Raw genomic sequence first — 26,211 nt, forward strand, 5'->3', positions numbered from 1 at the left:
TTGATGCTCTTGTTTTTCCCAGCAATTTTGTTCTTGAAGTACAAGTTTGCCAAGACCCCTAATTTTCCTCTCCCTTTGAAAAATGTTACATAAATCCTAGAATCCATGAGGGCTCAGCTCTGATGAAGATGAGCCTGATGGAATGTGCTGTGCACTGTGCCTTGCCTGCACAGAAGCAGGTTTTGGCAGATGAGGTTACATTTTTGCAGGCAGCTGAGATGACAGTTCTCTAACCTGGGTACCAGTGGTAGTGCCACGTCTCCTGCCTGGGCCAGAGTATGAGTTGTGTGCGCAAAAATATCTGATATCCAAAATATCCTTCCCACTTGGGCTGGTACAGAGGAAGTGCTGAAATCCCTCAGCTGTGTTACCTTCCCTGGGATGATGTGCCTGTCTTCTGGTGTATGGGTGTAGAGCACTTGTTAGGAATGGAGACAACATAATTGAAATCACTTTTAAACCGTCTTCATGACTTTCATCTTGCTTCCTTTACTTGAATTCATTTGCTGCTGAAAATGCTTGGCACCCATAATGCAGTCCTGATTTATGTGTCTCATATAATAATGATAACACTATTTAGATAAGTTATGAACTGGTAACTATGCATTTGAAATTAGATCCTTATCCTTAAAGATATTTTGCTTCCAAAGTATTTGAAATAAATTAAATTATTAATTAATTTTTTTTACTTTACTTTTTACTTAGCTCAAACCCCATCATATTTATGTAAAGGTCTCTGTCAAAGTATAAACATAACATTTATTACAGTCACTCAAAGTTCTTATCCCAAATGAAAGTTGATTCCTTTAGATTTCTGTAAATCATTATTATTTTTATTTATAGTCTTTTAAGCATATTAAGTTTTCTTTCAGATGAGTGATGTAGTTGAATTAGTCTCCAGAAAATCAATGCAGTCAACAAAAATCAATGCTTTCACTTTATTTGAGTCTTTCAAGGATTTTACTGCGCAGCCTGCTTTCATTCATGAGCAAAGCCTCAAGCTATTGTAGTCTTCCCCATAGATTCTTCCTTTTTCTAAGTAATGTTTCTCAGGCGTTAAAAATTTATCAGTTTTCTTCTCAAAACTAAGACAACAGGCTTTTTTTTTTATTCACATGTGAGTAGCCAGCCAATGCCAATGTCAAAACCCTCCCTGAAATAAGACAGAGAGAACTTTCCTGCTGATTCAGTGAGGTATGGGGTGAGGACTTTAAGGTCTGTGTAAACACGGAGTTTTCTGGAGAAGCTGCAGTGGAGTGTGGTGAGTTGAGACCATAATTCTAGTGTCTTATGCTCATTTACTAATAGCTCTCCAGCCCCTCAGTTATTGTGGCAGAAGCTCAACCAGGTAAAAAGAATAGGAAACCTTCATGTCTTGTATGACTACTTGGATCCACCTGCTGTAATATACTTGCAGTATTGATTTAGGACTTATTTAATGAACCCTTCTTCAGCCATTCAGATCTGGTATTTAAGATGCCAAACATCTAAAAAGTCATTTAGACAGGAAAACTATTTAAAATTTAAATTGAAAATATCACAGATTATTAGATTATTTTTAAAATATTAAAAGTATATATTTTCAGGTAACTCTACAGAAAATATTAATTATAACTGCTTTTCATAAACAGTCCTGTATCCTACAGAAACTTAGAACACAATCTACTGTTGATTGATAGGTAAAATTTATCAAATATTTTATTTACTTGAGACACCAATGATGTTTTCAGTAGAAAGAGTTAGGTAAAGGAGAGAATTTTTGAGGTACTCTTTCAATAATACCAAATTATTGTTCTATAGTTAATCTTCGGTAACCATTAATAATTGTGAATCATTCTTCTGTTCCTATTAATGTGCATTTAAGACATTCTGGACTTGCAATTAACATTGACCGTATTCTTTTCTTCCCTTGTCCTGCATTTTTATAGTTTCAAAGACAGTGTGGAAAAATCACCATCTTATTCTGACTGGCTAATAAATAATAGCATTGCTGAACTCGTCGCTTCCACAGGTCTGCCAGTGAACATCAGTGATGCCTATCAGGATCCTCGCTTTGATGCTGATGTAAGAGATTTTTACAAATGTAATGATATATTACTTTTGAGCACCATGACTAATACAAAAATTTTGGTTTTATATCCAAGTGGCTGTGAGATATGTAAATATATATTTTGAATTATTTTTTCTATTCAGTAAGTTGTCCTTCTCTTCTGTTGTTGACATGGCTTTATACTGTAAATATAGATCACTGAATTAGCATATTAACTTGAGCCATTACTTTGTCCATGATTCTTTTGTTTTCATATTTATAAGTGATAATTTCCCCTACCAATTGCCTTGATGTTTATGCAAACTGATTTTTATTGCTGAAAATTTGTTGGTGTTCAGTGTTAGCGGCACCAGCCTTGTTAGCTGTTGGGGTGACCGGGGCTGTACACAGACAGAGTGTGAACAGAGCTGGTATCCAGACAGACAAATGTTGTTTGTGATCTAACTTAGCCAACCAACAGTTTAATTTACTCAAATACACACTGGATTGGGTACTTCTTCAAGATACATATCACTCCCAATAAAAGTTGTTTGTGTATCTTAAGGTACTCATTTCCTGCTAGAAATGTGTAGCTACAGATAAAAATGTAAGTATACTTAACATCTAAATAAATGTTAGAGGCATATGGAAGGACAAAATCTTCACTGAATTCTAATCCAGCATTACTATGGAGGACTTGGCCAGCAGCCAGACAGCACATTAATCACAAGCTTGGTCAGAAAGCTTCCTAAAATATATTACTACAGTAAGTGTTCTTGGATGTGTTTTGTGTTGAGAGTTTGCCTGGTTCCAATTTTATTCCACGTGTCATTAAAGGGATTATCTCTCAAACCAGCAGAATTTTTTGAAACAAGAAAAAATAAAAGAGGCCTGCTGTAGAAGTATAAAAGAAAACTGCATTGATGTTAATCTGTTCAGAATTGCAAGAAGTACAATTAATGCCTGGGGTGTTTAGATATGCCACAGTTGAAGCATGCCAGTCCTTGATGTTTGCAACTGTACTTGTTTTATATCATGTCCTGAATAATTCAACTATCTCTTATTTGTTTCACAGTTAGTCCTTTCCAAGTTGGAGGCACTGCCCAATATATATAAAGAAAATGATACAAAGTGCAATAATCATTTTCTTTTGATGGGTTCCTATAAAAATTTAATTCTTAAATTCAGTTTTTCTATTCAATTATTTCTACAGTCAAGAGTAGTAAGAGGAACATAGTATCCATTATTACTTAGATAGAATCAAACATACATTTATAATTATGAACAGAAATTCTGTTCTCTGCTTCTGTTGAAAATCATCTATTTTTTTCTCAGAACACTTCTCATTTGCAAATGTTGATGCTCAATTTTCAACTCATTCATCAAGAATTTAATGCAAAAGTATTTTGCAGTACATCTGAAACAATTATTGCCCTGTTCCCCTGGATTTTAGGTGGCACTCCACACTGATTTCAGTGATGAGTTCTGAGTATGTATAAATAGGCATTAATCTAATTATACCCTGAGTTATATCTTTTGCTATCTGGGAGATCACAGTGATCCCAATCCTGCTTCCTGCTTCCAGAATTACTGGTCTTTAGTCTTCTTCTATTAAAGATTGCCTGTAGCAGTGGCAGTTTTAGTAAGAGAACATCTGATCTTCTGTGAGTGGACCCATTCCACTCTCTAATCTCTTTTGAAAAACTGTTTTCTGTTCATTAGATTTAGCAGCAGTGACACTAAAGAATAAAGCTTATTAATTGCAAAAAAGAAAGAATCAGTGACACTTAAAATAAATTGTGAAGTTGTATACTGTATTAGATAGAAAAAAAATAAATGAGGCAGTAAATTGTCATTGGAACTAAAGGACCAATTATCTCAAATCCCGAGTTTGGCTCCATCCTTACATTTTTTGCTAGCTTGCATTTCTGCACAATTCCCCACTGACTCTCACCTTTCTTCTGAAAATGTGTATTTCCTGTAAGCATTGGGAAGGGTACTTCCAAGGCAAACTTATTCAGTGAAAGTTATCTCTACTAATGCACCAATGTAAGTAATCCAAAATTTGTCTGGACATTACCTCAATTATAGTTTGTCTTTAGTGCCAAATCAGAATCAAATAGTGTAAGCTTAATGTGGCAAAGATGCCAATATTTGTATTTTCTTTGGCAATTTTTAGAATAATCCTTATGACTTATGGTTACTGTGGATGAAGTTTCAGCAGAATTTCTTCTGAGAGCTGATTCATATGGAATGACATTTATAATGTAAACTTACTCCTTGACATTTCTATTACTATGATTTAAAAGGCTGAAAACAGCACCACTAATGGAAGCTCTCATTTCTACATTTTAGGCTGACCAAATTTCTGGCTTTCACATAAGATCTGTTCTGTGTGTTCCTATATGGAACAGCACCCACCAAATAATTGGTAAGACTTTCCTCATGGCTGCATAACGTTTGTGCTAATGTAAATTTAGTTCTACCTTTTTAATTCTGGGTTCCTTTTTCTTCTTTTTCCCAGCTGAATATTGTTAAGAAGTTACGGTACCTAGGATGCATGCTAAGTATCCAAGAAGGGATGTTTTGACTTGGATACTGTATGGACTTTTTCAGTTTTCCAGTTGTGTCATTGTTAAGTTATACATTGTACTGAACTTTAATGAGATGAAAACAGAAATTCTAACCATATTAGTGAAAAATGTTTTATATACATTGATGTATTCCTTAGGTACATGGTACATGTACCTTCCTCTTTAGTACATGGCAACTGCTTCTGCAGTCAAGCTAAGTGGTTACTTCCCTCTAATGATAGACTCTGGACACAGCCAGGGAAGATTTGCTGGAGGGGCTGTGGCAGTGGTCAGAGCTGCCTGTTGCAGTGGCGGCTGCTGGATCAGGATGTGAAGAGTTTTAGGGGATCTCTGATAGGATGCTTTGCAGCTATCAGCACCAGCAGTTGGCCCTGTGTTATTACCTGCTTTTGGCACAAAAAGGAGTGCTTGTAAATAACAGCGCCAGATTCCTCTGCTAACTTTCCTCAGAAGCACTGACGTCAAAGCAAGAGCAATTTATACTGTCAGGGCAAGAGTTAGATCCCTGTGCATTGTGGCTGTCAGGGAGAGCTGAGATCAGCAGCGCATTGCTGAAGGCACTTGGTGTCATGCAGGATCTTTGGGCTTCTTTAGCAGAGATGATGTGGGAGTTGAGTGTTTTAAAAATACGTCTTGTTGTGAACTGCGCATTGTCTTCAAGAACGAGAAATAATCTGAACTCTTGATAGCTAATTGCTCTTACAATATTTTTCTAAGGGCTTATTGTAGCTAAGTGAAATAGAAACATTTGTTGTAGTAGAAATCAGCATCAGTTCGGAAAATGCATTTTCCATTAGCTCAGTAAATTATTGAACCAGGCATGATTAAAAAACAGTTTATATACCCAGGTGATGCTAAACTAACTAAGATTTTAGGAATGAAGGTACTGATTCAGTAAATTGTGTGGGTAACTCCAAATTTTTAGGACAACTTATGTGATTGCTCTTAGCAAAATGATCAAGTTCTTTCTCAAATAGATCTTTAACTTTTTGTGAAAAGCACTGTGAGCAACTTTTAGATTTGCAGTATTATACTTAGAGAGTAAAAATGTGAAAGTACTGGTATCAGAATAATCAAATTATTGCACATCTGTGCCTGTTTATTTTCAGAATAAATATTTGCATTTTGCTTTGCAGTTTGAAATATGTGGTTTACATTTTAGCAATTAATAAAACATTCTGCATTGTGCATTAGTGAATGAAGATTATAATTCATATTAACTCTTTCTAAAGGTGTAGCTCAAGTACTGAACAGGCTTGATGGGAAATCCTTTGACGATGCTGACCAGCGACTGTTTGAAGTAAGAGGCATTCAGTTCAGCATTAACATACCTTTTCAGTAGCATTTGGTATTTCTCAGTAATCTTCTTCAGTCCACTCCAGGGTCGGGGGGAGAATATCTTGTCTATACTTGTGGTTTGACATTAATTCTCAGAAATCCTCACTTAGAAGGTGACATCCTAATTAAAACAAATTTCTGGCATCTAATTTCTCATCTGGAGGCCAGTGACTCACCTGCATTCTTAAAATAACCTGTTTAAACATGATTATTTCTAATATTTCAATGCAATTTCTTTTAATGATTAAGCCAGTATTCATCTTTGTGCTTGTAATATAACTTTCATATTATAACCATTCATAACTGACTCTCTTTCTTCTCTTTTTAAATTTTAGGCTTTTGTTATTTTTTGTGGCCTGGGTATCAACAACACAATTATGTATGACCAAGTGAAGAAATCCTGGGCAAAACAGTCTGTGGCTCTTGACGTATGTGCACATCCTCATGAAACCTTTTCTTGCTCCTGACTGTCACATGTAAAAGAGCCCACTATATTTTAAAAAACTATGATTATTTAAACTTCTCTAACCAGATTCAACAATATAGCACTGTTGTCTAATATGTATCTGGAGATTTTAAACATTATCATATTAAAAATAATCTTGGTGAGAAAAAAGCCTGCAGTTTTGAGGACAGCTTTGCAAATTTACATTATTCCTAAAACAATAATTAAGAGTGGTTTGAATGAAATTTCAGATCTTTTGAAAAGCATAATGCAAGACTAATTAATCTTAAAACATTGCTCTGAGGAAAGGGTAACATCACTAAGATATTGCTATTGTTGTAAATTTCACATATGAAAAGGGAAGAAAATTATGTTTTTATTTCTGATGTGTGCACCTTTTACCTGTGTAACTCCTTTGAGTTTCTCCAGTACTCAACATTACAATAAGAACCACAAAAATAACACTGGTATTTATTTCTTCCCATTAAAAGAAAAATCAAACCCAACTGAATTGCTATAAAGAGGTTTTTTTTTCTTTGCTGTAGGATTTGGGATATTAATCTGCATAGTGGGGTTGTATCCTGTGATGCATACAGGTCTACTAAGGCTTTCAAAAGTCAATAAGACCACTAGTGTTAGAAATTTCAAGCATAAGTGGCTTTCTTTATCATTTATATGTATCTACTCATGTAGAAGGAAAAGTTAAAAGCTTACCTTTTCAGGCCTCCTGCAAGATCTCTTATACTTTACATGTCATAGTCATGAATTAGTGTAAGTCCTCATATGTCCCAGATATTTGTGCACCTTAGAATGAATGCTCCTCCTAGAAAGAACAAAAAGCAGTGCTAGATGTTACACACAGATATATAGGGATAAAAATTCACATAGACATTTTTATTTGCTACTGAAAGAAAATAAAACTAATTTTTTTGGCTTAAAATACAGCTTCTTTCCTTGATCTAGAAAGAGACTAGTCACCATACAGCTCATAGAGTACAGATCTGATAAATAGCTATTATTCTTCAATGAAGAGTCATTCTTCCTATAAACGGGCAACAGGTTTTGATAATATCTGCATAAAGCGATGGAAGATGCAGGAGAAAAGTACTGAACACTAGAATGGTATGAGACGAAGGAATATAAATTTCACTAAAAGAATACTTCATTAGTATTTATGTATTTAGTTATAATGGCAATGAATGGCACTTGAAAATTACATTGCTATCAGATGTAAAATAAATGAACTTGTTATAGATTATAATAAGATTCTTATCCATATATACTGACACAGGTTTTCATATAGTAATCTGATAAGATTGACTAATAAATAGAAGAGCAAAACATAAATAAATGATCAGGAAAGATTGCCATGATTCAAAGCTAGACTAAATACTTATTTTATACTAAGGACACAAATTTTGCAAATTATTTAAAGATTAGAGTAATAAATACTAAGGAAGACTGTAAAACTCTAGAGGGATATAATGAACACAGATCAAGGAGAAGCTTGATGAGAATTTTGGTATTAAGTGTAATCTGTCATAGCAGAAGATGAAATTTGACTAATCTTACCAATTTCTGAGAGAAGCTGCAGTAGGGTTGGATGGAAAAGTAGATACTATTTGAGAAAGGACATGTATAATCATACAAAGTAAAATGGGGTACAGAACAAATGAATTTATGTTTTTTAGTTATTCTTTTATAGTGCAGGAATGAATGCCTGTTACTGTAAAAGATGGCAGCTCTAAAACTATTAAGAGTAAATACGTCTTGGGACTTACAGCTACAAGGTGTTGCAAATCACAGCCCTGCGAGACACAGTTTAGGTGTTTGTCTGAATAACAGAGGCATTCACAGATGAAAATTATTTCAAAGTGAGAAGCCTGTATCAAGGCTTTCAAGCACATCAGCAGGTCAGGTGTTGCAGTGCAGGGAGGAGGACCTGTCTGTGCTGGGGGTGCTCTGCGAGCTCCCTCGAGGACCAGCAGCTCGTCCCATGCACAGCCAGACCACGGTGGGTGCGGAGCACAGGATGGCTCCTGCACCTTCTGCAGAGCTTGTTCTGTGCTACTATCAACCCACAAGGACAGAATGTACTACATATGAATGGATGCATACTAAGAGGTAATAAGAGCAGGTGTGCAGTGCTTTGTACATTTTATTTGATGCTACTTTCTACGGAATAGTATTGAAGAGAATGTCAGACACTGCACAGAGGTGCTGACATTTGGATGCAACGATGTACCACTAGTATAAGCATTAAAGCTTATATAGCAAGAGACTTTATTAAAAGTCTATAAATCTACTGTTACTTTTACATTAAATTCCTTCTCTTTTGATTGTAGAACTTCAGGAGAACAATGTGGGAATCTTTATGATATTAAATTACTTACTGTTCATTATTTCCTATAAATTCCTTGCAGTATAATTGCCAAATGTATGCCTGATAACCTGCAATTAGCTATTACATGCTGTCAATCAGAACTGAATTACCACACAAATGCTAATTAAATTTGCTTTAAACATAATTGATTAGACTGCAGTACAGAGTCCTGATATTGCTACTTGTCAAGTGTACAATAACATTTTTTATCTTTTGTTCTGGGGCAGGTGTTGTCTTATCATGCAACATGTTCGAAGGCAGAAGTTGATAAATTCAAGGTAAGATTTAAGTTTTTAATATACTTATTTCTGAAACTATAACAGTAAATTAATATTTGTCTAGATTAACTGAGAGAAGCTTTACATCATAAGCAGAAAATCTTCATTAAAAACTATTTACAATGCATATATTACATGTAAGGCTGTTAGGCAGGCAAGGTAGAAAGTCTTTCAGAGGGCAAAGAGCTGCAGCGGTAGGTGCAGAGCAGAAAGTCCCATTGTCCCAGCACCAGCTACTGAAACTGCATGTCAGTGTGGGTTTGGTGGCCTCCTCAGCAGGAACCAGCACAGGGAAGTATACCACATAGGAGATGCCAGAGAGACTAGAGAAAAAGAAAGGAACCCAAGAATTTACATGCTTATAGTGTGGAAGTTGCCCTGTGTTTACTAAAAAAGTGGAGCATTCACTATTCAGATTGTGCATAGGCTCTGAAGGCTGGAGGAGAAGGTGAGGGATCTTCCAACTCCTGTAAGTGCCCTTGGCAGAATGTGGAAGTGATCTGTTCCGAGTGTAGCATTGGTAGGGACCAATAATTACATGTTCTCACTGAATACTGCCTTGCCATGGGCTAGAAAGTGGGGGGAACAGTGACCTTGACCTTTCACCATTGCCAGCACTCCAGAGCTGCTTTTGTGATAGATTGATTGTCTTTCCTTGCTTGAGGAGGCACTTGGGAAATTTGGTGATGCTTCCCTTGGCTGTAGGGACGCAATGCTGGTAGAAGGCTCCTCAAAGCTGTTTGGGAAGCTCTCGTGGTGGGTATCACTGCTGGTCTCCTGGACACACAGTGCATCAGGGACTGTAGTGAGGTCTGGGAAGGACATCTGGACTGTTGTGACCCCACACTGCTGGCATTCCCTGCTCTGGATCCTTGGCATTTCTCTGGCTGAAAAATAGCTGTTGGGTGGTTATTTTGACACTTGGTTGTCAGGCTGCAGCCTGCCTTCTGCACCACAGGGATGGCTGTGATGAAAGGGGGAACACATAGAGCTGATACTGCTGAGTGATCTGGGCTGAGGAAGGGCAGCTCTGGCTAGTTAATTAGTTTGTAGATTATTGCCCAAATGATGGCTGTGCCTGGTATGTGTATTGACACCTGGTGATAAGGGTGTAATATTCTCCCTCCACTGTAGTTACTGGTATGATTACTCACACTTGTGTATGCTGAAGATGCGATTACTGAAGTATTGCTGGAATCAGCATGCTTGATCATGCAACACTACAGGAAATACTTTTGTGTGCGCACTAAGTTGTATTCAGTGTTTGGCAAAAAGTACTGAACACTGTTGGGAAAGAGGAAAGAAAGGGATAAAGGACCATCAATTTTCTGTTTTGTTTTTGTATTTCCATTTATCTTAGAACAAGCATCTGTAATATAGTTTCTGTGACTCTCAGTATCTTTGTATGTACAAGAGGGCCATACTTGATTACTGCCAGCCGTGGAAAGACAACTCTCCTTTGTAGTCTCTGTGGTTGAAATAACAGCCTGCTTTGTTACTCTTTGGACTCAGATGCTTGTGTGATGAGAAGCTATTCTACTAGTTTTCCCAGGTGACTTCATTAATAGATAGACCAGTCTCCAAGTAAGAAATGTCTTTTCATTATCCATTTACCTTGAAGGCATGCAACTATCCATTTAATGACTAATAATAAAGTAAAAGGAAATGAAAAGCATTTATTCATTAATAACTCCAAAATATACATTTCTTATAAAGAACATAGAGGAGAAAATAAGGAACATAACCAAGCTATGCTTAAAGTAAGTTAGGCTATTTTTTCCAAAAATTGGTCCCCTTTCTATATCTATATCCAGTTGTCTCACTTTCAATTCCTGACAAAATGACTCTCAGGTAGTCTTTGTTAATGCTTTTACACCACTGGATGTAAACAAAACAAAAGAACAATAACCCAGAGACAACCAGCATGTCTTGTGGGCCTGTGACACAGAGCTCATCCCAGAGATAGCCATCCATCTGTGGGATGAAATTGCTCCCATCTCCCTGCTTACAGCTGGCCTCCCTGCTGAGGTCTCCCGAGGCATCCTACCTTGAAATCACTGCTCTGTTCCCTGTTTGTTGTATCGTTATATTTTGTATAAGGCCTTTGTTATATTAGGGTCATCTTCTAGACTTGACTGGCTAATAAACCATCCCTCCCTCTGGGGATGTTTGGGGCTCCAAGTGCCCCCTCTCTCTGTGGTGATTTATTGGCAGATGTCAGAGCAAACGTCTGTTACGATTTACCCGATATCCTGGTTCAGTCAGAGCAGAGACACACACACGACAGAAACATCTAAATGAGAGTGATGCCAGGAGATCACTATTGCCTCCTGACTGACACAACACCTGGCAATAATTCATGACTTTGGACTGCCAATACATTTGAGTTGACAACTTCTCAACATATTATCCCAAACATACTGTAACTAGACCCCAGGATCTTGGAAATAATTACATCCTCTTGTAGTACAAGTTTTTCCTTTCCCTCTTTGTAATCTAACTTTTATAGTCCTCATAAAATGTTCTTCCATTAATTTTTATTTGCTTAGGATCTCAAGAATATTCTGATAAAAAGTGAAAAATTGCAGGTGTACTTGAAGTTTATTTTTCCTCTGGCATTTACCAGTGAATTATTTTATTGCATTATAGAAAGCCTAGCAAGAGTAGTTAAAGCTGATTTTTTAACTTGAAATTTCATCAATAATTTCTTACTGTAAGTGGATGAATTCACGAACATACAAATTCACAAATATATCTGGTATCTTTTTAAGAATTAAGCATAATCACTGTGACCAGGTTCTGTAGAACAAATAACATGTATTTCTGTTTCTTATAATCCCATCTAAGAATTAATGAAGAAAACCCCACCTTAATAAGAAACCCTTAAGATATTAAATCTTTCTCCACATGTTTATCTGGGAAAAAGTGCAAACCATTGTTGCTGTTGGAGCTGGAAAAATACAGAGCTAAGTTCACAGTATGAAATAACAAAACATGAGGGTATGAAATTGGACTATGTCATACAATTGGTTACTAAGTGTTTTTAGATTTTTTTAAATTTTCAGGTTTAAATTATGATGGCTTAAAAATATTTAAATTAAATATACTGTAAATTCATACAAACTGCATAGTATTTTTCTAGGTTCTCTGATATGAGCTGCACTACTGTGAAAGATTTCTGATACCATTCCTCCAGATACAGAAGGAAAAACTAAATTTAACTTTTTAAGAGCATTTGCAAGTAAAACAAAAAAAATCACCTTGAGTGCAAATTTCTCTTAGAATGTCTGATGTCTTCAGCCCGATTTATCACACTGCTTCTCCCCTCTGGCATCTAAGCTAAATCCAAACTGAATTTTGGCAGGATAAGCTAAAGTAATGCACAACTGAATAATATCAATATTAATTTTATTTTCAAGAAGTTAGAAATAGCTATGATTTTAAAAACTGTGACAAGTCACTTCTCCCTTGTATTTTAGACTTAAAAGACTACTCTGTCATTTCCTTTGTGTGCTAGTGCTAGCACTATAAACATTTGTGTCATTGGAATAGATAAAACACTTGAAGTCTGATTAATCTGAGACTGGAGCTATCCTATAGCATTGTCCTGTAGTGCCAGGTTTATTCTTACTGAAATTCAGGTTCTGCAAGCCTAAATATAGTTATGTGTTAGACAAATATAGATACATGAGTAAAGAGCACAGAATTGTGTCCAGGACAAGATATTTATAGCAAGAGTTACTGATTTATGAGACAGTAATGAACAAGTCCTGTGACTTAGCAAGCAGCCCAACAAACACACATCACGTTTAAATTTAACCAATGTAGTTTCCAAAGAGAATATGTAAACACTGTCCTATTAGGGGAAATGTACAAGAAGCTATTTTTAAGAAGCAAGCCTAATTGCGCAGCTGTCAATGGTATAAGCCAGATCAATATTTAATGACTATGATGCATTATTTATAGCCCTGGGAGAGATTCCCTTTTTTAGGTCAAACAGCACACAGGAGAGATACACAATGGAAAATAATGTATCACCTGCTTTACAGAATCTTCAATTCAAAATGTAGCATGAATAATAATTTCTGTATTTCTCAGTTTCGTAGCATGAGGAGTGGCTATTTAAGATCTACATAGGGGGGCTTTCGTGTCTTAAAAACACTTCTTTAGCTACTGAATGATGAAAAAAGTTGAACCAAAAAAAAGAAACAACTTTTAAGACTGTACTGTATATGACAATGTAAACAGTTGAATCCATTATGATGGATCTATGTGAATTCAATATTTGGAGTGAGTTATGTATGATTTAGCATTTGTTATTCATGCCTTATGCATCCTTAAATGCATAACAATGGGCAGCACAATGAAAACGAATGAATTTTTTGTGCCAACTTTATCTTCAATACTTGAAACAATAGGGAAAGCATTCCTTGGCTATGTTATTCTCTGCTGTGATGTCATCTTTCAATTTAGAAATACTTTCATTACTTTTATGAGGTTGTAATTAAATAATTTTAGTAGTTTATAGTATTTACTTCAGATTCTTCCTCAGTAATTAAACTTCAGAAAGGCAATCTGGCCTTTGTTTTGGACCATTTATGAAATATTGCCATAGAATATGGGGGGTTATGCACTGCTGCTCTTTTATGGCACTGCTGAGTCCATCAGTTTGGTACTCTGTGTTTCCCAAAACCCACAAAGCAGTCCCACTGCAGCATCAGCACTGTGAGCTGTGGGCCCAGCCCCGTGAGTGGGGAAACATGAAGCTCTTCACACACTGCAGGATTTCCAGCTTGGCCCCAAAGCTGCCCACACACTTCTCTTTGCCTGCCACAGCAGAGTGCAGGCTGGCACTGAGCTTGTCCCCAGTGCTATTTCAGCTGCTCAGCTTCCACTGAGAATAGCAACAAGAGGAAAAAAAACTAAAGAAAAACTTTGAGGGTAACCAGGGTTTAGGTGTCAATATTGAATATTCCCTTTTTCCCTTTGGAGAAAGGTACATGATCAGAAGATGTAAAATACATTTTTCTCTCTGCCTTTCCACATCCACTGCCCACATAAGATGAGAGGTAAAGCATTGTAAGAATTTCATAATTCATGAAACCAAGATCTTTATTGTATTACATTATTTTGTACGTTTTGACATGTGCCCGTGTCTTCAGTTGTCATGGAAATAAGAAGTCAAGAACACACTGCATACATTGAAAATAATAAACAATGAAAAAATAAATACTGAGTGTTTATACTAGTTTCTGAAATGTGAGACTGTCATCTGACTTCAGACAAGTGCTCTGTAGTTCAGTTTTTTCCAATTTCAGTGAATAGGAAATGGCACGGAGAAGTGAAGCAGGGAAAGATGTGCAATTTTTTTATTATGTGAAAGCGAAATATATTTATTCCAGTGTGTTTATGCTATGCAGAATAATCTTTGGATATATTTACACTAGGTTAAAAAGAAGGGATCTTAAGGGCTATGATTTTTTTAAAAAAGGTGAAAAATCAACATTTATATTCTAACTGCAGAGTAAAGACACGCAGTAACTAGAAATATTAAATAATAAATGATCTTGGAAATAGATCAGCTACTTCATAGTTAGACCAGAGCTTAAATCTCCTCATTAAATACCTTAAAAAGTAATAAACTTTAATCAACTGAAATAACAGAAAATTAAAATATGTGCATGATCAAAGCAGTCTTTGTATTGGTTGTTTAAAAGCATTTTTCTCTAAAGATGAAATAGATTTCAATTGATCTAGATAATTCTAATTACTTCTGCTATACTCTAACATTTACAGAACTAAAAAAACATTGCAAGTAGTTGAAAAATATTACTGACTTACTGCCTTTAATAGTGGCTGTTTTTCAGTTTCTTAGTAATTATGCACAGTAATACAGTGATACTTAAACAACAGACATTTTCAGCAGAGAAGTAATAAAACACTTAGGATTATTAAGTTGTCCATACTAAAAAAAGCATGCTGCTACTGTGCTGCTCTGAGATACTGGATTTTTGTTATTCACATGGGAAATTTTGTGTTTCTTGCATCTGTTTCCATATGCAAAACCACAAATGGTCCAGGTCTTGAAAATGCTTAGAAAAATGAGTTAGAAAAAGCAATTGATGCAACACACCATTCCTCCCAAGTGAAGATGAAATGATCTATTACCCAACAGACCTGTTGTCTGTCCTTCAATCTGATCAGTCATCATGCTCCATAAGAATCCCTTGTCACATGGAAAACATCAAGGAATAAACAGAATTCAACATTGCTACACTATTTAGCCAGCAACCATGCAGAAAGTGATAAGGCACAGAATACATTTAAATTGCCATGCAAGCCACAGGGAGAGCTGATGGATGATTTAAAAAAGAAAAAATATTAACACTTGCCAAATAATAAAGTAGTGTACTTCAGTCAGCGACAGACTTAGGAATTTCTATTTGGAAAGATTTTCAAACAGGGAGAAAAATTTTTCTAGCAAAGACTCATGCACTGGAAGTGAGCCAGCATTATTTAAAAATCTGAGGTACTTCAGTGAAAGATGGTAATTTACGGGTTCTTCAGTATGACTTTACCATGGTTCTTTTGCCACCAATGAGGAGCAAATTATTCCCCATGGAGCTGATAAGAAATCCCTTGGGCTGCCCCTGCATTCCCAACTGCTTCAGAAAAACCACTATAGTGTTTATTTTATCACATGGAAGAAAGAAATTTTCAAAGAAATCTATAAAAATGGCATAATAGTTTACATTTTTAATTATTCCTTATTTGTCTGTGCTTGATTTCTCCTGTAGCCCCAGCAGGCTGAGAATTATAACTAGGAATTTTCTGGTTAAAAATAAAGTTGCTTTGCATCAAACTTTATTTAGACAGAAAATTTCTGGTTGGTATTGGTATTATCAGTGTTAATTTTAAAATAAATAATTAATATTATCAGTGTTAATTTTAAAGCTAAAAACTTAGTTGTACTGAATATAAAAACAGGATTTTTTTCCTTAGCATATACCTTTCAAATGGAAAAAATATTTTCTTCGTTTATCTCTGCTTCTATGCAGTGTTCTACCTGCAAGCAGTTATTTGTCATAAATGTTTGCTTGTATTGATTTTAAATTATTAATGGCAGTATTTCTACAAGCTTTTTTTTCAATATTTTACAGCAAGAAACATAAATGTACCCGGAAGGAAGAAGGCAGTGTCCTTGAAAGGTTTTTGACATTTCCAAAGAGTTGATTTTAGAGCTAGAACCTTTTATAAGTAAAACTCTCCAAAGTGAAGGGTGGGAGACATGTTTTTCTGAGATGAATCTGTTTGGCCACTGGGTGCCATCCTTGCTCCACTTTAAGGCTGGTCGCCAAGCAGCATTTCTGTTACGCCATAAAATCCTGAACAAATGTAATGCAGAGCAATTTCACACCATCATAATGTTTGTGTGTGTGCATGTGGTAGAATATGTTCTCAGCACCAGGCTGCATATCCTTCTTGCACATGTCACTGAGAGACTGGAGAGAAATATCCTTATGGTTTCAGCCATGTTATATCCAGCAATTTTATTTTTTTTTCATTCCTCCATCAGCTGGTGAGAGTGAGGCTGTGCTGAAAGGGCTGTTCCCACACATGAGCATGTGAGTGACCATGCTTCTATGCTATATTCATGTAGGCTCTGGGATTATTTGAAAAAAAAATTCCCTGGATTCACACTTGTTTTCTAGATCAATTTGGGATGTATGGGACTGGGTCATTCAAGCAAACCATTATCTATATTATGTACAAATATATTTGTAAATGCAGTCTTATATAGGTTATTTATTACACTGTTTCATTGTCTACTCAGGGGGTGGCGTCTGCTCTTGGTTTAGTCTGGGCAAAATCCCTGGCCGAGTAAATATAGTTTCTAAGAGAAATTGTGTCAGTAGTTCTGTGGGTTTAGTCTTTCTAATTTAAACTGCAAACACATTACATGTATGATAAGTAGACTATAGCCCATGCACCCCCATCACAATCTGCCTGTGCATACAACAGCCTGCTTGGTTGCTTCAGCATAGCTCTCCCACCCCTGCTTTCTCTGCTGCCACACAGCTGTGTGTGTTCTGTCCCTGCAATGAGCCCGGGGCACACAAAAACCCCATCCCAAAAATAACAAAAAATCCATTTCTATGTACGGCCTTCATAAACTCTACTGTTAAGCTGATTCCAGTATCTACTTTTCCTGAAGAAAACCTGTTGCTGTGAGGAGTGGTAAGGAAAAGCTATAAGCAGCATAATGTATACATGTATTCAAAACATGAATCAAGAAACAAGTGTTCATGTTTGTATTGCAGCCTTTTACCTCAAAGTAGCGCAGCTTTTGTTTAGAGAAAATTTATAAAGCTAGCAAGTAGTATTGTGGATGGTAAATAAGGAGCTAAATATATGTAAGATTTAAGTGCCCATTATTTGGTTTTTGTTGGAAGAATAGGATCTACTCATTTTGGGTTTTGTCAAAAAGCTTGTGGTGCTGAGGCTGTGAGTTATGTGCAAAGCAGAGGTCGTGCTGGGTGCTTAGACTTTCTCTGCTGCGGGGCCTTGTGGATGAAGGGGGCAGTGGAGGATGTACATTCTGCTCTGGAGAGAGGAGCTGGGCTCAGTGTTCAGCCTGCCCTGCAGAAGCCTCACATGAGATAAGCCTTGGCTTGTGAAGTTATAGTGAGATGAACCTCTAGTTTGGGGAGAAAGCTCTTTTGGGCAGTCCTAAGCTCTCCTAGGGAGTGATTTACAGGCACAGAATAGGATGGCTGGTTTTCTTTTAAACCTGCAACCAGAACTTGAGAAAAAGTAAGGAGAAAAAGACAAAAACGTACTTTAAGGAGAATCACGGGAATGTTCTCTGCAGAATTCCTGTAAACGTTGTAAGGTTGAAGGTGTTGTCAATATTATTTATTGTCCACCTGACAGTATTCTGCTATAGCTGTCACTCTAGCAGGTCTGAAATAGGACTTTCTCCCCAGTGGAGCAGTAACCCACTCATACATTTGCATAACTTTCCACAGCAGTCACTGTACTGCCAGTCTGATTTGTCACAGCTGCTCGGAAAGCAAATTTCAGTGGCTCCCAGGAACTCCCATCCAGTGCCATTGTGCCCCTGCAGCTCCACCATGGCCCTGGGGTGACACAGGACTGGTGGTCCTGCATGTTGGCTTTGATGCACTGAGAGCTGCTGGAGTGTGCTGGGATCACAAAAATAGTGTGATACCGGTGCACGTCCATTGTGGCTCTGGTGCAATTTTTGAGGTTCTGGAGGGTTTTTTTTGGCAACCCCTTCAATTTTCCCATGCTCTCTTCCACCATGTGCCCAGCTGAGAGTTGCAGGTCACAGCTTGGGCTGTTTGTCACCAAAGGTGTGAGGTCCCCCTATGCTTTCACATCATGTCCACCATGGGAGGAACCTGTCTCTGCTCCTTCCACTCTTATTTTTCTCTTCTCAGCGTTCAAAGAAGGAGCTAGAACTTTTCCTCTACTTTCTGGGTAGGAAAAGGCTAGATTGTATTCCACTTTCCTCACCCTCCCAAATTTACAGGCGTGAGGGGGGGGTCAGTCCACATTACCCATTCTACTCTTCGTGGGAGTAACAAAGCTGACTTTCTGCCACCAAAACCAAGTAAAGCTTTGTGGGAAATGGCAGCCTGACACTTCTGTAGTATACAGAAATAGTTGCCCTAGGTTTGCTGCTTGTGTTTGTTTGAAATCCTGAAACAGAGACTGAATAGACCCTTTTGTACAAACTTCTCATCTGCACTGATGGTCATAAAAACTCGACAGTTGCTAGCCTGCAGTATGTGACACACTGGTTCTTTCCTAATCACCATCAGCCAAAAGGACGTGAACGCTCCCCAGCGCGCCTTGGGAGATCATTGTGTCCAATGTGCATGCCCTGTAAAACTCCACTCCTAGGCTGCTGTGGTTATGGACTTTGGCCTTAAGAATAATAGGTGCCTAGACCATTAATTGTTTTTATTTTATGTGTCTGTTCTTTTAAAATCAAAATTTCTTGTTCCTTTTATAGGCTGCCATATATTTTGTTTCTGTGTACTAGGAAACAGCTCTATCATCAAGGATTGATTTTTAGTAACATAAAATAACATTTTTTTGTGTCTATTATAGTTAGTAACAAAATTTTATATGTCATTTTTATCTCTGAAATGTATTATTTTTTTGATGGGTCCCAATTTCAGAAAGTAATATGTTCAGATAGGATTGACTGACTGATTAGAAATATTCAAAATGCTTTCTGCTTTTTAGCTGTAATTCTGGGGCTAGCTTTGGAAATAGCATGTGTAACACTGTAATGGCATACCTTCCCTTGCCCTTTTAAAATGAAAATTATAAGAAGACAAATCCTTTCCTCAGGCACATACAGTTTTATCCCACAAGCAGAAAATAAATAACCATACTTTTGTCCTAAGCCCACACTTCATGATAATAAAAGAAAATCCTAAATGCTATATTTGATAATGATATATTGCTTAATGGCTACTTTTCTTGTTCTGCTAGAAGAAGCAGACTAAATAGCTTTCTTAATGCTGTGAAGTTTCTCTTGTAATTAAAAGAAATACCAGCATCACACTACGCAGTAGTTATGTTTGGTAAATGGTCAAGCCAAACACAGTTTTTTGAAACAAATCTAAATTCAACTTTCTTTGTTCTACATTTCTTGTCTAAAGTACATGTTAAACTGTTAATTTGCCATTTGAAGAGGGAGCAATTGCACCACATACATATACTTGCTTCAGCTGCAGATATTGAAGCTGGATGCATGAACTGCATTATTCTTGGTTCACAGATGTAAAACTTTGAGTAAATCGAGGAATGACCTTTTCCAGCATAGGTCTCAGACAGCTTCTGTGGGACTTGGGGCAGAGTTTGGGGATTTGATCTCACAAATGCAGCCCTCTGTTTATCTGTGGGGTTAATCTGAGGAAATATAAAATACACAAATCCTTTTCCACCATGCCTTTCATCCAACAACTGTTCAAATATAAGACATTCACAGAGGCTGGAACTTCAAGGGAGGCCGGTAGATCTGACAGCTGCAAAGTGTGTTTATATGGCAGCATGAGGTTTCCTTGGGGCAGGGGCACAGGACTGGTTGGTCTCAAAAGCTCTCTCCAAACTAAACGAGGCTGTGTTTCTGGATGATTTCACTATTGAAGGCAGAGCAATCCTCCTGTGATAATAATTTTTAAAAATTATTGGAATCAAAATCAAGAGGAAAACACACATCAGTCATTTCCATACCCATTCCCCTTTACTGTAAATACTGTAAAATTCCTTTTTAATGCCACTGTCCTGCCTCAGCTTCAGTTGGTCATTGGAAAAGAGGTGCTAATTCAGTGTTGTGAAGGACAAAGAGTTGCCATCCACCATCTCCAGTAACAGATGGAGGCCTTTAAAAGCCAGTTTGCTCTGGGCATTAAACATGCCGGAGCTGCAACATTTGATTCTTTCTCTTTTGGAGAGAGTAAATGTGTCAGACTGGAATATAACAGGCTTTGGTCTTCCATGGCTATGAAGAAGTAGAAAATCTGTCCACTGCTGCTAATAACTGACTATAAAGATATGTTTTAAAGGATGCCTGCCTGCAGCTATAAATATAAGCAAGTATTTTAGAGGCCTTTATATATGAAAAGAACCTTTCACAAATAAAAATATTTGCCATCAGAAAATGATGTCTTCGAAATGGCTTCACAGAATCATAGAAGATTATGTGAGAGATAATGAGGGCATCATATTTAAATATTCTTCACTTTGATTCTTTCTCCTCAGCTTTTGACGATCATCCTTTAAGGTTTTTCAGATCCTAATTTTCTGAGAGAGATTTGAGATGAAGAGATACTTGAAAATGCAATTTCATATCTTCTGTGTGTGTCATGTTGTCTGGAGCTCCTGTTTCACTCCAGAGTATACATGAGGTCAGATCCTGACCTGCTATTCGAATAGTTTGTGGACTCTGGACTCTTAACAGTGCCCCTGGGATTTAAGATGTACACCACATTATTTTGTCATTCTTTTGCTACATTGGGATATATATTTCATGAGATATATTTATATGTGTTAAATATAATCAAGTTCCTTGTTACTTCTTTCCATCACTGACAGTATTTTCTGATGAGAAACTTGCTGATCATTCCACATGCCGCTGTAAATAAAGCTATACAAAAAGCAGACTACATTCAGTAAGTGAAAGTTGCTGTTACAGAATGGTTGGTATCACATGGGAAGGAAGCTGAGTATATCAAATGGCAGAATGTACCTTTTTCTTAAACAAAGCCATACTAAAATACTTATCAGTATGTTTCAAAGTGCTTTCCTAGTATAATATGCACTGATGTCTCATCCACACAGATACTAAACCTGAAACAGAGAAATTTTAAGATGACATGGCAAAATAGGATGTCAGTGTTTTCTGTGTTTAGCTGGACTGCTACCATGGTAGTGCACATTTTATGAAGGAAGAATGCTTTGAGAAGAATACCAGTTTCTTTACATCTGATTTTATCACATTATCAAATATGGATACAGAATATTGTGAAGAATATGCTATTAGATGAGTTAGTGCAAAATCATTTAGTAACTGTTTTCCTTCTTAGGCTTTATTCATCCACAGGAGTCCAAAGGCTTATTAATACTGAATCAAAAATGTTATTTTTCTGTTCCCATGGGCTGTCTTTTATAGTGACCAGAATTGTGACTGTGTGGCGAAAGCCACTTTGATGGTCCACATATTTTGGAGTAAGAGGATCATTAATAACATACGGCCTTTTGTGATGGCTGATGGAAACTAAGGCTCAACCAGTCCCTTGTCTCTCACCTCATCACAAGCAATGAGCAGGATGTGATAGAATTTACATGGTAGCAAAGAGCAATGAGGAAAGGAGAATCTGTCTCCAATACGAATTGAGTACAAAGGTCCTCATCCTCCTTCCTGTATTCATTCCAGCCTATTCCATACATGCCTGAGTATGGGGTGACCACAGATCTTATGCTTTTGTTTGGAGGCATGACATCTTTTTCTAGCTACCTATGACTGATGATATCTTTCTAGTCTGGCAACTGCAGAGTTTGTATTTTATTAGGCAAGACCAGTTGCCCTCCATGTGCTCACCCAGATTTGTGTTCTTGATTCCTTTCAAGGCAAACATTTGGGTTAGTAATGGGGTATGGAAATGTGACCAGAGGAGGCACATCTTTAACTTACCATAAACTCATAGAACAGTCATATGAATTTTCCTCAAGGATACAAAGAGCATTGAAATTGCTTGAATTCATAGCGTAAAAATATTCCAGAGTAAAATGTTCTTAGTTGTTTTTAGAAAGGGGAAATTGAACTTCAAAACGTTCAAAAACCCATAGCCTTTTAAGTGATACTAAATCACGGGGGTGCTTTAAAAAATAATTTCACTGTAACTTAAATTTTAATTGCCTGCTCCTTCCTTTTGCTGTCACGGTACTTTCATCCTCTCTGTTTTCCTGAAAGAGTGTTGTTATTGCTGTTTATTTTAAGAAATCCACTCAAATTTTTCCTGCAGCGCTGCAAAATTTCAGGGAGGGATATGGTTCAGTATTCTGCGTTATTAATATTTTTTTATATCTCTGTAATTTTAAAAAATGAAGTCTTAATGACTTTTCTTCTCTAAACCCTGGACTTTTGCACTTCTAGCCTAAGAAGCTGAGGGTAGTCAATGGCAGGTGCAGCCAGAATATTACTGCAGCCCCACAACATATCATTTTTTTAACATTATTCAAATTAGGCTCTGCACTCATAATTCTGTTGTTTCCTTTATTGCTGTTGTAAAGCAAATGGTTCTTTTATACAAATGTTATCTCCTGGCTATTAATTCAGTAGTTATTTTGGATTATGGCACTCCTGTTAAATTTAGGAATGTAAAACCTCATAAATATTTAAAAGTTTCAGACTGACGTGGGAAGAAATTGTTTTTGACTTGCTTTGTTAATATCCTGTTGTTCAATTTGCAACAGATTTGGAATATATTATTATTTCTCCACTGTTTGACAAATGGAAAAACAATTTTAGTTGAGCAACTGCTTCAAGTGTTCTACCTTGAATTGCAACAGGCTGACAAAATTGTTGATTTCCAGAAAAAATAGCAAGGAAAAGATCTGTTTTTCTTTTAGAGACCAAAAATCCTGAAAACTAATTAATTAGATCCCACTTCAAAGACAATGAAAATTTAGTAGTAGGTTTGTAAAGATAATTTTGATAAATAATTTCAGAAACGTCTACTCACAGTAAAATCCTTCTCTTTCAGCTTGTTATTTAAGCTTTTCACTAAGGAGCTAAGGATGATGATGTACAAATGTGTTTCTTCACAAAACAAAAGGATTATATTGAGAGTCTTATTTCTATCCAGTGAGTGTGTTCATAGACTTGCACTAAGATTAACGTGCGTCTCCAGTATCCCCTGGTCTTTAAAGAATAACTGAATGATACAAAAGTCACAATTTCTGTAAGATTGTTGAAGGTCTCACCAGCAGAGTCTCTGGGTCAGCATTCCTGCTACACACCTAACCATATTTTCTTTCTTTCTTTCTTTCTTTATCTTGGAAGTATAGACATAGTTTTTCAGATCTTAAAGGGTGTTAAGGTGTAACTCCTGTTGGGATCATCTAAAAATAGTATTCCAAATATTTCAGTGATTACACAAAAAAAGATGCTGAATTGATTCAGCCTAGGTAAGAATGTTAGCAGACAACTGAGTGTGCAGTTAACAGAACTGGCATCTCTGCCTGCATGGTCCAGAGGTTCTTAAGCTGTGTCCTGGGATGACACTTGACTTGATGGGTTTGCTGTATTTCCTGTATCAATTTAACTCCCTGGCACAGTGCCATGATTTTCTGAGGTACTGGTGCACTTTACTGGGTACTGAACCAAAAAGACTTTTCTTCTACCTAGCCAGTAGGTTAAAACCACAATGTTAATACTATTTTATGATAGGTTTACGCCATCTTCTCTTATGTGGTATAGCCACAGCAGCTTAATCTCTGCATAAAGTAATTACTGAGGTGGCACTTTGTCTTCAGCTGAAGGAAGATTTTTACATGTCCGTAATTTCTAGTTTGAGTCCAGTATTTCAAAACACAAGTAGAGCCAGTCAAGGTGAACTTACATTACAGTTGCATGAACTAATTGGTATTTTATGCAGGTGTGTAGCTGGATGTTCCACAGCAGCTGTGTCCATGTGATTGTAACTAATTCAGCATTGTCCAGCTCATAGCCTGTGGGCTGGATCCAGCCCCTTTGAGAGGCTTCTACCTGACCCATCTCCTTCCCACTGCGGGAGCTGGGGTCAGATGTTCCTCCTGCAAATGCACTTGCTGCACCTGCCCTCTCTAGAGAGATGGGCAGCAAGTCTGAAGGGGCGTAAGGAAGGTGAAAGAAGCCTGGGAGGTTTGTCAGCACCTCTGCCTGGCTCATGCAGGTGCTAACACTGAGCAAACCACAGCACATCTGTATGCTCAACTAAATCATCACCCAGTCCGGCACACATTCCCATGTTTGTGTGTGCAAGGGTAGCTCATTCCTCTCTTACAAACTGAAGTCCCAGTTGCACAGACAGAGCAAAATGTGAGGCTTTTGCTGCTGTTCTATTGACTTACTATATAATCAGCACGTTGAAAATTCTTTTGTTCTATTTTGGAGAGTATTTCTGCTAAACATTTCTTGTATTCCTCTTCTTCTGGTTCTATGTGTGTGTAGTGAACAGTGTAAAGCAAAGGGCACTTGTATGCTTAAGATTGTGAAGGATTTGCATGAAGAAATTCTGCAGAGCAGTATATTTACTTTGCAGTTCTAAATGGTAGCAATTATAACTCCCAGCTTCTGGCTATCCAGATGTTTCTTGCATTACAGCACTGTAATTTGCATTGGAATATATTGTGTTACTGCAGTGGCAGTAAAGTGGTCAGCTTTCAGTCCAAATGCTGTATCTGGGCTCCAGTTGGGATGGTGAACATATTTCCTGTTCATACCAGGTTCTTCTCCTTCCCACTGTTTCCACACTCTGTTAGTTTGACGTGTTTGTGTTTCTCAGATGAAGACTTTTACTGCTCAGCATTTGAATCAAGCAGGGGATGTATTGGCAGGTCAGAACTGATGTACGGTTTGTTTCTTGTAAGAGTGAAAAAAAGGAAAAAAGACTGAAGTTTTGAATGAGAAATTTCCTTTTGGCATTTTCAGGCAGCAAACATCCCTCTGGTGTCAGAGCTTGGCATTGATGATATCCATTTTGATGACTTCTCGCTCGATGTGGATGCCATGATTACTGCAGCCCTGCGGATGTTCATGGAACTTGGAATGGTTCAGAAATTTAAAATTGACTACGAGGTAACCATCTGCGCTGCAAATATCTGCTGCTTTTGTCTTGGCACTGCTCTGTCCATTTGCACACATTTAGTAGCCCTGCTACAAATTGTACTTTTAATTTCAGACACTGTGTAGGTGGCTTTTGACGGTGCGGAAGAACTATCGAATGGTTTTGTATCACAACTGGAGGCACGCTTTCAACGTCTGCCAGCTGATGTTTGCCATGTTAACTGTGAGTATCCAGCTACACAGCCTCTAAGAGCTTTTACTGCCACATTGCCTAACCTGTCTAAACATTTTCCAGCATTCGATTTCTTTTCTAGTTATTATGCTTCTCATTTCCAATAGCAAAGCAGATAGAACTTATCCAACTTAAGGCAGCACATATTTGGCAAAACCTCATAGTGTTTTAGTGACAGTGATATCATAGGCACATTAAAGTGACTGAAAACAGATGGCAGTCTTGGAGTGCTCTTGTTATTACAGATCTTGATCTTATAAAATGTTTTTCTTTTGGAACTCTTTGATTTGACATTTATTTCAAACTCGTAATTGGGAAGTACAAACCCAAGGACTAGAATCCCAAAGTATTTATTATGTTGATATTTATTATCTCCTTATCCAGCTTAATCTAGTTTTTTAGAAGGTACTGCCTCAAAACATTTGAAAATTATCTTCCAGCATAGTGATCTAAGTGAATCTTGAGTCTCCACTGGACACTGTTAACACTTAGGGGTTTTATTAGCATGCATCTCCAGCAGTACCTGTAGCTCCTTTCAGCATA

The 26,211-nt window shown here is 37.1% G+C and overlaps 1 protein-coding gene across 3 annotated transcripts in view; it reads left to right on the forward strand.

The window, feature by feature from the left end:
* PDE11A (phosphodiesterase 11A) overlaps positions 1-26,211 on the forward strand; it is a 114,262-nt gene that overhangs the window by 51,106 nt on the left and 36,945 nt on the right. For all 3 annotated transcript variants that reach the window (XM_033064714.1, XM_033064711.1, XM_033064713.2), the window contains exons 6-12: positions 1,929-2,064; positions 4,385-4,460; positions 5,856-5,923; positions 6,297-6,389; positions 9,017-9,067; positions 25,302-25,448; positions 25,552-25,659. In XM_033064714.1, the coding sequence (XP_032920605.1) occupies positions 1,929-2,064; positions 4,385-4,460; positions 5,856-5,923; positions 6,297-6,389; positions 9,017-9,067; positions 25,302-25,448; positions 25,552-25,659 (679 nt within the window). The remainder of the gene's footprint in view (positions 1-1,928; positions 2,065-4,384; positions 4,461-5,855; positions 5,924-6,296; positions 6,390-9,016; positions 9,068-25,301; positions 25,449-25,551; positions 25,660-26,211) is intronic.

The sequence above is a fragment of the Catharus ustulatus genome, chromosome 7 (assembly GCF_009819885.2).
Source record: "Catharus ustulatus isolate bCatUst1 chromosome 7, bCatUst1.pri.v2, whole genome shotgun sequence".
Taxonomy (NCBI): domain Eukaryota; kingdom Metazoa; phylum Chordata; class Aves; order Passeriformes; family Turdidae; genus Catharus; species Catharus ustulatus.